We start from the raw sequence: 14294 nt of genomic DNA on the forward strand, positions 1-14294 counted from the left end.
GAAATAGAGACATCGTATTCCCCCAAAGCATATTCATAACCCGTTTGATTTGGCTACGCCTTCGCCCATCAAAGGACAGTGCCAAATAGATGCAAGCAACGCTCTTTCGCAATCATTGTCAGCTGTAAATTCCGACACCTTCCTTTCGTCTGTAGTCGTCGCCATCATCATCTGCAGCTGCACCTTCCGGAACAGCATCACTCCAAATCGTAATACTGTCCAGTCTTTCGCCCTTGTTCAAGTGAACCGCCTGGAATGCGTCTACTTCTTCGACATCCTCCTCCTCTTCTTCACCGATGACAGCATGTTCATCTTCTTCCTCTTCCTCGATGATCTGATTTTTCCTCTTCGAACTGCTGCCTCTTCTGCCACCTCCGCTCATAAAATCCTTCAGGCCCAAGTTGAGCTTCCCCTCCGAACCTTCACGGTTTCTCCCAGCGCCAACAACAGCGGGGCTTCCGAATGCGGCGGGGAGCGTGGATGCAGAGAAAAAGGCTGAGTTAAGCATAGGGCCTTTGAAAGGTGACTTCTTCCGTCGAGCGAACATGACATTTGAGCCGAAGCCGTGGCCTTGCGGTGTAGCCGGTGGATGATTGAGTATGTCATTGCCGATCCCAGAAAGCGGGCGGGGTTGAAGGCCAGCGTCCGAGCCTCTAGACGTTCGGACTAGACGGATATTCGAAGGGAAAGCATTGGCTGTAGGTGTCACTGGGAGGACTTTTATTGAGGGGTGAGGCGAGCGGCCGTTGAGACTAACCGTACGGCTGGTGGGACTGTGAATCGTGTCGAGACTGTTAGAACTTTGGGAAGAGGCTTTGCTGTGAGAGGCGTTATGTCGGGGCATGCTGCGAATCGATGAGACGGATGAAGATGTCGATTTACGGCTCCGTAGGCCGGTGGAACTGCGTCGGTATGAGGAGCGGGGAGTTACAGGTGAAGGCGAGAGAGAGTTGCGATGAGGTCTCGCACGGGCTGTATCAATCCGAGGCGCTGGGTTTGCCACAGAAGGAAGAGGCTTGAAATTGGAGGTGACAGGGGTGAGCGCGGACCCGTTCGACGATCTGTTGGGATTTGCCGTGCCTGCCACATTTCTGGTGCTCTTGTTCATTTGGTTAGAATCTTTCGAGAGGGTCGCTTTTGAGTCGTTGCTGGAATGCCCATTCAAGATTTTGTCCACCACCCTAGTGTTGACTGGTGACCTGGCTCGCTTCGTGGAGTCGACTATCCACTGCTTCAATGCTGTGAGCTGGCTTAGAAATTGTCGATTGCGGAACCGCCCACTTCGTCTCTTGTTCACTCCATTCATGGGACCCAGTAACTCGGGATTCGTCGTCACGAGTTGTAGCGTGCTGCTCCGGCGTTTGCGTTCCTTGGGTGGTATGGGGGGTCGAGAGCCGCTCCGAGAGCGCACCGAGTCTTTATCGATCGGTGGTGGCGGTGGTGTTTCAGCCTCGGGAGACTTTATGACATCGCCTTCGGGAAGTTGAGGCAAGTCACCGACCAATATCTGAGGCGTACTCCTTCGCTGCGTCCTGCCTCGACTGCTGCTCCGACGGCCTTCGGTCTCGCCAGGAGAATGCTCTTCGTCGACCTCAACCAGGGTGGGTGCAATCCTCTCCAATCTGCTACTAGCACCACTCAACCGCCTAAGGATCTTCAACTCTGCTTCTCTTTCCTTCCGTTTGCGTTCTCTCCGCGCTTGCTTCCTTGTTTCTTTCTCAATGAGTAATGCCCACCATCCAGCCAGCGCGTCACAACGTTGCGAAAGTACGTTCTCGATGACTTTGTCAATATCCACCCCTGCAGATTTCATTCGTTCAAGGGTCTCCTTTTCTAACTGGGTGGTGAATGCCGCTGGCTGTGAAAGTTTCAGGATCGCTTGCTGATGAGGTGCATGGTCGGACAGAAAAGGGTCTGCGAGAATGTCTGACAAGGTTGGCCTGTGCAGAGGCCGCTTCGAGAGCAGTTTGGAAACCAGCGTCTTTGCGGCTTCGGGAAAAGTATCGGGATAAACAGGATCGTCTTTTAATATCTTGGCCTTTGTGGCAGCATCGTCATCTTCATCGAAGGGCAGTTCCCCCTTCAACAGCGCGTAAAGAATGATGCCCAAACTCCAGACGTCGACCTTCTCGCCGGCATATTTCTCTCCTTTCAGCATTTCGGGTGCACTATAACACACAGTACCGCAAAATGTTTGCAGATAATTCGCTTTGCCCTCGTACTCCCTGGTGAAGCCAAAATCGCAGAGTTTAACGTTATCGTTCTTGTCGAGAAGGACGTTCTCCAGCTTCAAATCTCGATGGACACATGATTTACTGTGAATATATGAAACCGCTCCGACCAGCTGAGTGAAGATCTTCTGTACAGTCTCGACGGGAAGAGGCCCATTCTTGCATAGATAATTGTACAACTCGTCACCTGGTGCGCTATTAGTCGGCACAACTTGTCAAAATCGTTGCGCTCGCATCTTCATACCAGGGCAATATTCCAAAACTAGCCACACAAGAGATTCCGTTATTATAACTTCGTAAAGTCGAGCGATATGAGGATGAATGAACTGTCGGTGGTGGTGAATTTCTCTCGCGAGGTTTGGGTCGTCCTTCTTCGAGGCCTTGAGTACCACCTGTTTTTCGCAGTTCTGGTCAGCGGCTGCGGGTTGGGATAGCAGGGTGACGACCGTGTCAGGACTGACCTTGGAGCCATTTGTCAAATTGTGTTTGGCAAGATAGACCTTGCCGAAGGAGCCTTTTCCAATGAGTTTCCCTAACGAGTAGTTTCCGACGGTCTTGAGTTCTTTCGAGGCGAATTGGCTGGTTGGGGAGTGTCAGCGCGGACTTCGAATGCCTCGACGAAGGGCAAATGTAAGATCTTACTCGAGCAACTCCGAGTAGGAGTTGGCAAGCTGTTCGCGATTCCTAGTCAGCCCATTGCATGCGAGGCACGCCAACATGCATCGATTGTAGTCCTACTTTTGCTTTATGTTGCTGAAGCTCGGCTTTGGTCCTTTGAGCTTGCATTCCTCGCGACAACTGGACCCTGCAGATTGGAGTAGGAGTTCATACGGCTTCTCGAGGGTAAGGATAACATGTGGGCAAATCCAAGAGGGGAGGCTCCGCCGGTCGGTGGTATGTTCGCGTTTTCAGGAGACAGCCAGCAGTTGAGGAGCAATTGAGGGCAAGTCAAGGTCGGGTCTGGATGCAATCCGTCTAAAAGCGCATTTGAGTCTGGTTACCTGAAAAGTCCGAGTTGGGGGGGGGGGTCTCTGGCACTCCGCAAAATCAGTGACGTTGAACAGCGGGATGTGATGCAAGCGGTGACAAGGCGGGAAGATTGAGAGTTTGGGATCTAGAGACCAATTGCCAGCGGCCCAAAACACTGAGTTTGTTCAGGGTTGTGTGGAGGTGCTGGAGGTGCTAGTGTGCTCAGTGGGAAAAGGCGGGAGGGAGCGAGAGGCTGCGCCGGGTTTTGGTGCGTGGTGTGGAGGGCTGATCGTCGTGTATCCCTGGACCCTCACCCTGACTTACCTCACTCTGTCTTCCTTCCAGCAGCATGCATACACAGAGAAGGAGTTGTTAGGCACCTTGGATCTGGCCGACGTGCTGATCTCTATATCTTTAGAAATCTCTACAAGATCCTGGTCCCCACTCAGGCCGCTGCACACCAATGATCTACACGTGCAATGCCTGCTCATGCAATTGGATTCCCTGGATGCATACACGCCGCAGTGGTTGCTAGAACACATACCGAGTACTCGATACTGACATCTCCACATTGCACGTGTGTCACAATGTTGAAACTCCCACCCAGCAAGCCAGGCATGGATGGAAGGGAAGTGAGAATACGATATAGGAAATATGGGAAATGGCACTTTTAATGATGTTCAACTTGACAGTTGAATCCTCGTTTCCACCAAGATGGGTCTGATATCTCCAAGATCTCAAGGTATTATCCACAACTCCAAGCTCAATAACAAAACATTTTGGGATTCTATACATTATACACGTGCATCTTAACGTTCCAAATCAACACAAGATCGTTATCATGATCGTCGTCGTCCAGCAGGGTCTTAAATTCAAGACCTTGGAGCCTGGTAATACCTGTTCTCCGTATACAGTGATGAGGGTAATTCAGAGATGACGCTTGTCCGGTCCGAACCACTGCGATGTCCTGATGCACCCGACGCGATCGACGGGGCACCATCCTGCGAGTAGTCTTTTGCACTCAGCCTCCGGACCTGAAAATTCTCTGCCACCAGGCTAGCCTGGTCGGATTGAGCCTGCAGATTTGGTGAGCCCATGAGCGTTCCGTCAGACCCAGACAGTTCAGACACCATGCTCATTCGGTGATCCAAAGGAGGAGTATCGCAGGCAGGTGGGGCAAGGTGGCCTGTGTGATACGTCGAACCAGGCAGCTCGGCCAGGAATTGTTTGGGCGGATCGGGTTGCTTCAGCGGCGCGTAATAACTCATCCGTTGTTGTTGGGCATTGGCTTGGTATGGAGGTAGGCTGTAGGTGCTCATTCGCTTGTCATCGGGCCGGAATGCCGGGTGAAGCGCCATTGTCTGCCAGCCCAAGTCTTGCTGCGGCGACAGCATCTGAGGAGAGAGGGGTCTTTGGTAGATGGCGGGTGTATTGAGGATTTGCGAATTCGACATGTGAGAGCCGGATTGGAATCGAGGGGTTTCGGGAACCGGGGTCATGGGCGCCCCCAAGGTCTGGACTTGTTCCTCAACGCGCTCGGCCTTTTTGAGAATACGCTCAACCAGGACTTTGTGTGAGTTGTCGAGGTTCTTGCGAACAAATGAAGTCAAGAGCATGTTGCACCTCATGTCCCCATCTTCGCGGAGGTAAAGGCCTGTTCGTGGCACATCCACACCAAGTTCTCGCGGCTCCGGAGGCTCCCCAGGTAGGGACCCTCCAATCGACCATTTTTCCCGGATATCCAGCCCCATAGGAGCATAAATGTGTGTCTGGAGCCCATATGGAGTGTCATGAAAGCAAGCCTTGTAGCTGACTTTCCCTTTGACGATGCCTCCAGGCAGGTAATGGATCTTGTCCGTCAGCTGTTGCCATGCGCAGTCCAAGAATTCGTCGGCCGGAGCATCTCTGGGAGTTTTGATCGGGTGATGTTCGATGACCAGCGGGTTCAGCTCTATCATTTCATCGTGATTGTGAAGCATGGCAATCGCCACCTCGCGCGAGACCTGAGGAGGAAGAGGGGTAATGTTGGTGAAAAGCGTGCGTTTCGGCATGGCGATGGCGGTCAGTTGGCTGGATGGGACTTGTTTCTCGCTTGCTCGCTTGCTGTCAATTGTGATCCTTGGAGATGCGTGAAATCTCGAAGGATTTAATAGTTAAAAAGGTAAACAATGACCTGGTATTCCCGTTGCTGCTCTAAACTCTCACACTGAGGCCAGAGAGAGAAGGGGATCGTCCGAATTTGAACGACTCAGCCCAAGACAAGCTGCAGCTGTGCCTGGGAAGAGCCTAGATCCCGTTAAAAGCAAACGACCGTCTTGGTAAGAATTCACCTAAGAATAGCTAGTGCTTATCACCTCCTAGGTACATAATTCTCAAGGTGAATATGTACTGTGGCTGACGCGACGGGCGCAGAGCGTTGCTGCGAGTGGCCGGAGTCCATCCTTGCCCCATCCCCGCGACCCTTTGCTCCAGCCTCCTGATCGCGTTGACACCTACCTTTTCGGCTAGATCCAAGATAGACAGAGGCGGAGCGTCGAGCAGCAAGCCCTGCATTGCTGCGCTTTTGACACGCGAACATTTCGAAACGTAGAGTTACATTCTGTCGCAGCAGGGTGAGAAGGGCTAGTTTTCTGGATTGACAGCAATACTCCGTACACGTAGCCAGATATAGGGAGAAAGGGAAACAAAGGGGAGGCAGCGACACCCATATGCATCGCCCGGCCATGCTCATGACTAGGGCCATGTATGGCCTGGCGAGCCACTACCTAGGCCATGCCCGGGCCAGGCCGAGCCAAAATTGATGGTTGAATAAATTGATGGTTGAATAAGTTCTTACGAAATTGACCTCAGTTGGTCGGTTGAGGCCTGCTCCGCCTCACTGGACCTGCTTTACCTACTTGTAGGTATGTACGAGCCGAAGCCGAAGCCGTACTCCATATATATATTAGTTTCGCCACCCTGCTACCTTCGTCAATCTTTCTACAGCGTCTTTGCTGATACAAAATGTGGGATCCAGCTCCTTCAATCCGGGCTCGTTGTATATTGCCAGCGTTGCGAGCCCTAGATATGAGTGCAGAAGATCTGGAGGGACCATTAGCAGGCTGAGTTTCTGCAAAAGGTTGTGACCACTCACCCGGCAGTTCGCCAGGGCTCTTCGCAAATCCTCCGATTATGTGGGTGACCTTCCCCAGGAGATATCTCCTTAGTGAGTCGACATCAACCAGATGATGCTGTTGCAGGATCTGCTGGGTCATCAGCGAAATAGGTCAGGATGTATTAATTGGGCACACCGACGGCGAGAGCTCCCACATTCCAGAAGCAGTAACAGGTGTCTGCAATCTTCCCACAGCGGCCGCAAAATCCAGCAATCGGCTTCTGCGCGACCAAGCTGATCTGCATCTTGGACACATCGGGCGACAATGGTTGTGCTGCTTCTTGCTTGGTCTCAATATCGGCGCGGTCTCCACGTTGATTGTCTTCGTCCTCATCTTCGTCCTCGTCCTCTTCTATCCAGGTTGTTTGTCGATCCAGCATCCATCGGGTACAGATGGAGGTGTCGACGTTGGCTCGTTCCGCCATCTCTTGCACGGACACCGCGGGTTTCTGAAGCAGGGCGAGAAATGAGAGTGTCGCGATGCCACAATAGTTCAGCCCGGCTAGCAGAGAGATCAGCAAAAATAATAGGTAATTAGACAGGCAGGCATATTACAGTGAGCTTCAAGAAGAGGAGCTTGGCCGATTCCGCCTTCATGAGACTCGAATAGACGTCAGCCCTGGTCGCCATTTAGCAGACTATTGAATCCTCACCTGGCAATTGGCAATATACCTCTGCAAGCCTGCTTCGTCGAAGCCCGGCCTTTCTGCATGCTCCCCGTTTCCTTGCAATATTTTGATGATTCCCACGGCGCACATGAAGTGTCGTGGATCGTCTGCCCCTTCCACCACATCGTTTTCTCCCAGAAACTCCCCAAAACTGCCATTCGGCCTTTGCAACCCTGCCACCCAGGCAAGGCATTCTCTCCGCTTGACTCTGGAAAGGTCGTCTCCCAAAATCACCAACGTAACCAGTGCAAAGTAGGTATTTGGCAGATTAGCCGGATCCCAGTGCCAGTTGTGGTAACTTCTCTGGCCGCCTAGCATTGTCCCTGTGAAACCTCTGAAGCCGCCTGTGTGAGGGACCTGACAGGTGTAGATCCATTCAATCCAGCCTCGCTTCTCGGACGGCGTAATGACAGTGTCAAGTGCCCCCAGCAGATCCAACGCGGCGACAATAAAGAAGCCGAAACTCATTCGGCTGGCTTCACCAGACGTGTAGGGTTCGGGCAGGATCTGCGCACACCGTTTCCAATACTTGATGTGGCGCTCCCTATCAAGGAGACAGTCCTCTTCCGCCGCCATGGTGGAGCACCAATCAGTCGCAGGCCTCTGACAGAAAATGGTTACCAAAGTGCATTGCAGGCAGGGACGGGGCTGAAGGCGAAGTTATCAATGTAGGTCCGCTCCACAAGTCGTATGGTGATATGATGAATGTACCAGAGGATTTGTGATTTTGACGATCCAGAAGAGAGAAAGTCAGTTAAGAACAGCTCTGCAAGTCGATCAAATCAATGGATATGGAAACAAGAATGGAATTGGATAATATTGGAACAGAATACTTTGTAGTCGAAGGAGCGCCCAAGACGAGGTCAACGGGGTTAGGTCTCTAATGCATCCGATGGCAACCCTTCGTTCCTGGTTCGGGTCTCCAAAGCAATGCTCAATTCAAAATTTCGTCGGGGCGTCATATACTTATAAATGTGCCATAATGATGCTGTCATTTGTATCAAGAAAACTCTGATAAATTCATAATCTAAGGCCGCCTGTCTCTCGCGCATCCTTTTCATTTCTCATAAACGATGTGGCTTGACTTCGCACGTCTTATGCGATGTCCCGAAAAGAGGTTAAGAACAGAAAAAAGGAATGCATCAAGAAGTCAATCACATAAAGTCATCGTCCCCAAGGCCATCATCGTAGCTAGTCACGTCCGCTATCCCTCTGCCCATGTCCCGGGTTGCTGCAAGAGTCGATTTGGTCTTTGCTGCCTTGGACCTTTTGCCACCCTTCTCTTGCGCCTTCTCCTCCTTCATCTTCTCGTTACTCAGAGCCGTCAGGGCACTCGCCGCCTTTTTAATCTCTGCACTGGGTAGGTCGGCGCATATTTGCTTCACGAAGGTTGGCAGCCATATGGCAAAGTGCGGTTTTAAAGAAGCGGCCGTCAGTAGAGGTACCAGAGTTGTCGAAAGGGCGTCGAACTGTGACTTGGTGGCAGGCTTGAACAGAGGCAGTTGTGACAAATCGATCGTCTGACCCGGATTTGCTTTGTCTTCTATTATCACCGCCTTGTTCGGCGCAGCACGCGACTTGGGTTCCAGCGCCGCATCGGCAAACAGATCTTGTGCGTGTTTGAGGTCGGAGTCCTGTTCTGACTTCCGTAGTCTTGCACGTCTAGTTGTTTCATCTTCTTCTGAACTCTCTTCCTCGTCCTCTTCTTCTTCAGCCCGTTTCCGTCGGTTTGCATCCCGGTGTTCTTCTATCCGCTGAGACTTGGTCTTCTTCGTGGCTGCGGATTCTGCGTCAGCTTTGGCTTTGGCTGCGGCCGCTTTGGTAGCTTTCTCTCGCTCCGCTTCAGAGTCTTCCTCCTCCTCCCAGTTCTCAGCAACCTGGTATTCATCAGCCTTTCTGTTAATTGGTCCGAGTAGCAGCCCAACGTACTTCATCAGAATCTTCTTCGTCGGCAAACTTGCGTCGGGCAACGGGAACGTCTACCGACTCTTCCTCAGAAGATTCTTCAGACTCATCATCTGTCCAGATAGCAGTATTAACAAGATGTTCTCGGTATTCAGAGATAGGGGAAGAGAAAGTAAATTTCCCTCCCCACGACTTGTAAGAATGCGACTCACCCCACTTTGAAGGAGGCATAGTGCGGTTGAGCGAAAAAGGTCTAGGGTTTTCGCCTTGTTATTGATCAATTTGTTGCGCGCCAAAGGCAATAGTCGCGATATGGGCGATGAGTTGGGTCCCCGCAAAGCAGAGGAGAGTACGGTAACTTGAATAGGATATGAGGATTCGATTCTCAAGCTGTGACGACAAAAAGGCGATCCAACAAAATTCGGGTTGCAGACGACAAAAATGCCAAGACTTCTATACTGGAGTAGGATATACACGTGACCTGTGAGAGCATTTTGGGTAACTCTACCGAAAGGGCTGGCTAGTGCCGGGCAATTTAGAGTGGCATGTGATCGGTGGGAATGTCTCCAGTCACGGCTGACAGGGCTGAACCATGCCAATTACATCACCATCCCTACCCGTACACGCGGCTCTACTGTAGTGGAAACCGCCTCTGTCTGACTTATACGAGGAGTGAAAATAATTTCGTTCTTTATTCCTGCAAAGTGCATCAAACACGCATAACCCTGCCTCAGGCTACCCGAAGTGTGGATGTCTGACGTTCTCGTTTTCCCCTGCCCCTTCCTCCGTGGCTTGATATTTCATGGTCCTGGGAATCCTACCGCTCACAAGGTGACAGACTTGCGGAAGTTGGTGCCAGCGTAGATAGCGTTGGATCCCAACTCCTCCTCGATGCGCAAGATCTGATTGAGTTTGGCAAGGCGTTCAGATCGTGCTGGCGCGCCAGTCTTGATCTCACCAGCTCGAATGCCGACCACTATGTCAGCAATGGTAACGTCCTCAGTCTCCCCAGAACGGTGAGAAACCATCACTCCCCAACCAGCTGCATAGGAGTCTTTAGCGGCTTGGATGGATTCGGTAAGCGTGCCAATTTGGTTGACCTTCAGCAATAGAGCATTGCAAGCTTTTGACTCAATGGCTCTCTTAATGCGCTTGGGATTCGTCACGGTCAAGTCGTCACTAAGTCTGTTCAGCAATCGTGGCACTCTCTGCCATCAGACGCGAGGACTTACCCGACAATCTGGAAGTTGGACGTCTTGAAGAAGTAGCTCCATGCCTCCCAATCGTCCTCAGCAAAGGGATCCTCGATTGAGACAATTGGATACTTGCTCGCTAGAGACTTGTACATGTCGGCCAGTTGCTCATAGGTGATCCACTTGCTTGGGTCGCTGTCGGGGTTCTTGAAGTCGAGATCGTACTTGTTCTCCTTCTCCTTGTAGAACTCGCTGGAGGCGACATCCATGGCGATGTTCATCTTGCCCTTGTAACCAGCTTCCTCAATTGCTGCAGAGATCAGGTCCAAGGCCTCTTCGGCGGTTTGAATATCTGGAGCAACACCACCCTCGTCACCGACATTGCCGGCGGATTGGCCGTACTTCTTCTTTGCCAGCGCCTTCAGCTTCTGGTAGACTTCAGCACCCCATCGGAGACCTTCACTGAACGACGGGGCTTGGCTGTGTGTGTTATTAGCTCAGCTCGAAGTGTTTTACCTCTGGGCCACATACTCGGGGACAATCATGAATTCTTGGAAGGCGAGACGACCACCGGCATGCGAACCTCCATTGAGGACGTTCATGAACGGGACGGGGAGCACGTATGGCTTCTTTGTGCCTGCCAGGTCGGAGACATGTGCGTAGAGAGGGACACCTTTCTGAGCAGCTCCAGCTTTGGCCACCGCAAGACTGACGCCCAGAATAGCATTGGCACCGAGGTTGGTCTTGTTTTCTGTTCCATCAAGCTCGATAAGGAACTTGTCGACAGAGGACTGATCTGTGCAATCGATGTTCTTCTCAATCAACTTTGGTCCGATGATGGTGTTCACGTTGTTGACAGCCTTCAGGACACCCTTCCCTCCCCAATGTGTCTTGTCACCATCTCGGAGCTCGCAGGCTTCGTGCTGGCCGGTGGAGGCGCCAGAAGGAACAATAGCGCGGTGCAGGCCGGTCTCAGTCACGACGTCAACCTCGACTGTCGGGTTACCCCGGGAGTCGTAGACGGAGCGGGCGTGCACCTTGACGATAGGCATGGCTGTTGGTGGGTCAGTGAATGGAAGATATCGGAACAATGGCAAAGATGAGTTGAGAACCAAGGGCCAAGAGCCGCTGAAGTAAAGTCAGGGAGTAAAGGGAGCTATTGATGGCGACAGCGAAGTGGACTGGGGAGCTTCATGAAGAGGGCTGAGGAGAGCTCGAGCAAGGTACTTACTTGGTGTTTTCAGTGGTGTGATGGAAGTGTTGAGTCAGTAAACGACTGCTTAGTGATGAACCTGAAGGGGAAGGAGGAGTACAAGTTCCTCTTGCAACGGAGTGACAGAAGAGAAGAGGATGATGCGAAAGGACAAAGCGAAAGATATCAAGAGCAGTGAAACTTTTTATTGTTTTTCGGTGGGGTATGGGCAGGAGCGATTGAGGATGCTGATCGCTACAAAACTTCAACTCAGCATTTCTTCTTCAGCAGCGATGCAGAGCGGGGGAACCTGATTGAGCCCCTCCAAAGCTGTGGTTTAACCAAGTGCTCATCGATGGCCACCGATTGCGGATAGGCCAGGGGTCCTCCCGCGCCCAACCCGCCCTGCCCGCTACCCAGCTCGCCAGCCTAGTGGCCCGCCCCAGGGCCTATCGTCACCATCGTCGGGCTTGGATTATTACGTTACTCCTTTGGTGCCCGCCGAGCCCGACTTGCCGCTCTGCCATTTACACGTGATTTTGATCGGAAGACCTTCCCGCCTTTGCCCAGCCCTGCCTGCGCCCTTGCCGCGTAGTGCTATTGGTACCTGCAGCGCGCAAGCTTCACAGTTTCTGGAACTCTCAGACAATTACTGATCCCGAAATCATCTCGACAATCGGCAACAACATCTCCAGTCTTTGAGACACGGATTACCACGCTCTCACTCCTCTAACATCGAGCTCACACACGATTACTCCCAACAGATTCGCAACCGCCGAGTATCTCATCTCAAATTCTTCCAACCAGCCAACATGGATGGAAGCGGTGATCCAGAGCGGCAGCTGGCCCTTGAACTCTATAAACAGAAATTACTAGATTCCAGAGAATGGGAGGCCAAGTTAAAAGCCCTTCGAATGGACATCAAAGGCCTCCAAAAAGAGTTTGAAACAACAGAGGAGAACATCAAGGCATTACAGAGCGTCGGACAAATCATCGGTGAAGTTCTGAAGCAGCTTGACGAGGAGCGATGTATGTTTGCCGGATCTATCTCATTTTGGAACACTGTTAACATAGTCTAGTCATTGTCAAGGCATCCTCCGGCCCAAGATACGTCGTCGGCTGCCGATCCAAAGTCGACAAGTCCAAACTGAAACAAGGCACGCGAGTGGCGCTCGACATGACCACTCTGACTATCATGAGAATGCTTCCAAGAGAAGTCGACCCCTTGGTCTATAACATGTCTTTAGAAGATCCTGGTCAAGTCTCCTTCGCCGGAATTGGTGGGTTGAACGATCAAATCCGAGAACTGCGGGAGGTAATCGAGCTGCCTCTCAAGAATCCCGAGTTGTTTCTCCGAGTTGGTATCAAGCCTCCCAAAGGCGTGTTGCTCTATGGGCCTCCGGGAACGGGGAAGACGTTGTTGGCAAGAGCAGTGGCGAGCAGTCTAGACACAAATTTCTTGAAAGGTGAGTTCCCCGATCGTCAGTGGCTCCCGGGATCGATGCTGACTTCATTCCAGTTGTGTCGTCTGCGATTGTTGACAAATACATCGGCGAGTCGGCGAGGCTGATCCGCGAGATGTTCGGCTACGCGAAAGAACATGAGCCTTGTATCATCTTCATGGACGAAATCGATGCTATTGGCGGGAGACGTTTCAGCGAAGGAACTTCTGCCGACCGAGAAATTCAGAGGACGTTGATGGAGCTTCTGAACCAGCTCGATGGTTTCGACTACCTAGGAAAGACCAAGATCATCATGGCCACCAACCGACCCGACACCCTGGATCCTGCATTGTTGCGAGCAGGTAGACTGGACCGAAAGATTGAGATTCCGCTGCCTAATGAGGTTGGCCGTTTGGAGATTCTGAAGATCCATGCTGCCGGAGTGGTGACCGAAGGCAACATTGACTTTGAAAGTGTGGTCAAGATGAGCGACGGTCTCAACGGCGCCGACTTGCGAAACGTCGTCACCGAAGCCGGCTTGTTCGCCATCAAGGATTACAGAGATGCGGTCAACCAGGACGACTTCAACAAGGCGGTGAGGAAAGTGGCGGAGGCGAAGAAACTTGAGGGCAAGTTGGAATACCAGAAATTGTAAGATATCATTGGGTGGCTGGGATTCCGTGCATTGCATAGCGAGACGACCGTCAGGGGTGGAGTCAAGGCTTACCGCAGCCTGCAATAGATGGCTTCGGTTTCTATTCCTGTATGAAGCCCATGGCGATGCGCCACCAACTCTGAAGCCCCCTCGCCTCCATATGGGTGGCCATTTCCTTGACCGTCGCAACTTCTTCGAGATAACCCACTTTTGTATCGTCTTGCGGGAGACCACCCCCCTGAAACTCGGATAAAGCAGCATGAACAGGCGCTGCTAGTTGGTAGTCTTTATATCTCAGGTCATGGACCGTATCAACCCATTTCTGGACATTCGATCGCTCGCTGCCACGAACATACATGACGCCAGGAATGCCCCCTGACCGAAGCAGGGCGTAGCATTGGTACTGTTTTGCAGCAGCTTTGAGCCGGGCAATCTTCTTCCTGGAGGTAATGTGGTGGGTTCGGATCAGGGCATGGTATGCTGCCCCTGGCATACCTTGCCCGTTTGTGATTAATTGATCTGAGAAGGGCGTAGTTAGAGTAAAAAGGACGGACCTGTACGAGGTAGTTATTGATACTTGAGGCAAAGACGAGCAGGACACGCGAAGCTGGAAGGACTAGCAACGACTTTAGGGACATTGTCGGCAGATTATCGGTTTAATATCCGTCTCTCACATCTTGCCGCCACCTTTTCGCCCCCGCTGGCCCCTGCAATGTTCGAACTTGTAATGTTCAATCAGTTCAACCGACTCATCCTATGTATTACTTGGCCTACTCTGTCGTACCTTCATATCCTCCTGGACCTCTCCATGGGAGTTGGTGAGTTGACACACACTAGCACGACCAACACCAACCCTCAAGAGCCCGGCTTCATAGTCTTGCTCTC

General features: G+C 51.9%; 7 protein-coding genes across 7 annotated transcripts; 1 reads left to right on the forward strand and 6 right to left on the reverse strand.

Moving 5' to 3' along the window:
* Window positions 1–118: 118 nt before the first annotated feature.
* On the reverse strand, window positions 119–2950 carry A1O5_00381 (CAMK/CAMKL/MARK protein kinase; the record flags this gene model as incomplete). The annotated part of the gene is made up of 4 exons (XM_007741000.1): window positions 119–2418; window positions 2476–2623; window positions 2693–2810; window positions 2874–2950. 4 exons carry the CDS (start codon window positions 2948–2950, stop codon window positions 119–121), a joined length of 2643 nt encoding a protein of 880 aa, XP_007739190.1.
* A 1122-nt stretch (window positions 2951–4072) lies between these two features.
* On the reverse strand, window positions 4073–5251 carry A1O5_00382 (uncharacterized protein; the record flags this gene model as incomplete). Its single annotated transcript, XM_007741001.1, has 1 exon — window positions 4073–5251. One exon carries the CDS (start codon window positions 5249–5251, stop codon window positions 4073–4075), a length of 1179 nt encoding a protein of 392 aa, XP_007739191.1.
* Window positions 5252–6144: 893 nt separating this feature from the next.
* A1O5_00383 (uncharacterized protein) lies at window positions 6145–7598 on the reverse strand (the record flags this gene model as incomplete). The annotated part of the gene is made up of 5 exons (XM_007741002.1): window positions 6145–6281; window positions 6334–6442; window positions 6495–6856; window positions 6910–6955; window positions 7008–7598. The coding sequence occupies 5 exons, from the start codon at window positions 7596–7598 to the stop codon at window positions 6145–6147; spliced, it is 1245 nt and encodes a 414-aa protein (XP_007739192.1).
* A 578-nt stretch (window positions 7599–8176) lies between these two features.
* Window positions 8177–9158, reverse strand: A1O5_00384 (translation initiation factor 3 subunit J; the record flags this gene model as incomplete). Its single annotated transcript, XM_007741003.1, has 2 exons — window positions 8177–8899; window positions 8952–9158. 2 exons carry the CDS (start codon window positions 9156–9158, stop codon window positions 8177–8179), a joined length of 930 nt encoding a protein of 309 aa, XP_007739193.1.
* A 593-nt stretch (window positions 9159–9751) lies between these two features.
* A1O5_00385 (enolase) lies at window positions 9752–11172 on the reverse strand (the record flags this gene model as incomplete). The annotated part of the gene is made up of 3 exons (XM_007741004.1): window positions 9752–10106; window positions 10160–10600; window positions 10652–11172. 3 exons carry the CDS (start codon window positions 11170–11172, stop codon window positions 9752–9754), a joined length of 1317 nt encoding a protein of 438 aa, XP_007739194.1.
* Window positions 11173–12124: 952 nt separating this feature from the next.
* Window positions 12125–13409, forward strand: A1O5_00386 (26S protease subunit rpt4; the record flags this gene model as incomplete). Its single annotated transcript, XM_007741005.1, has 3 exons — window positions 12125–12341; window positions 12392–12778; window positions 12832–13409. 3 exons carry the CDS (start codon window positions 12125–12127, stop codon window positions 13407–13409), a joined length of 1182 nt encoding a protein of 393 aa, XP_007739195.1.
* A 100-nt stretch (window positions 13410–13509) lies between these two features.
* Window positions 13510–13902, reverse strand: A1O5_00387 (uncharacterized protein; the record flags this gene model as incomplete). The annotated part of the gene is made up of 1 exon (XM_007741006.1): window positions 13510–13902. One exon carries the CDS (start codon window positions 13900–13902, stop codon window positions 13510–13512), a length of 393 nt encoding a protein of 130 aa, XP_007739196.1.
* Window positions 13903–14294: the final 392 nt, after the last annotated feature.

Source organism: Cladophialophora psammophila, assembly GCF_000585535.1.
Source record: "Cladophialophora psammophila CBS 110553 chromosome Unknown aczJe-supercont1.1, whole genome shotgun sequence".
Lineage (NCBI taxonomy): Eukaryota > Fungi > Ascomycota > Eurotiomycetes > Chaetothyriales > Herpotrichiellaceae > Cladophialophora > Cladophialophora psammophila.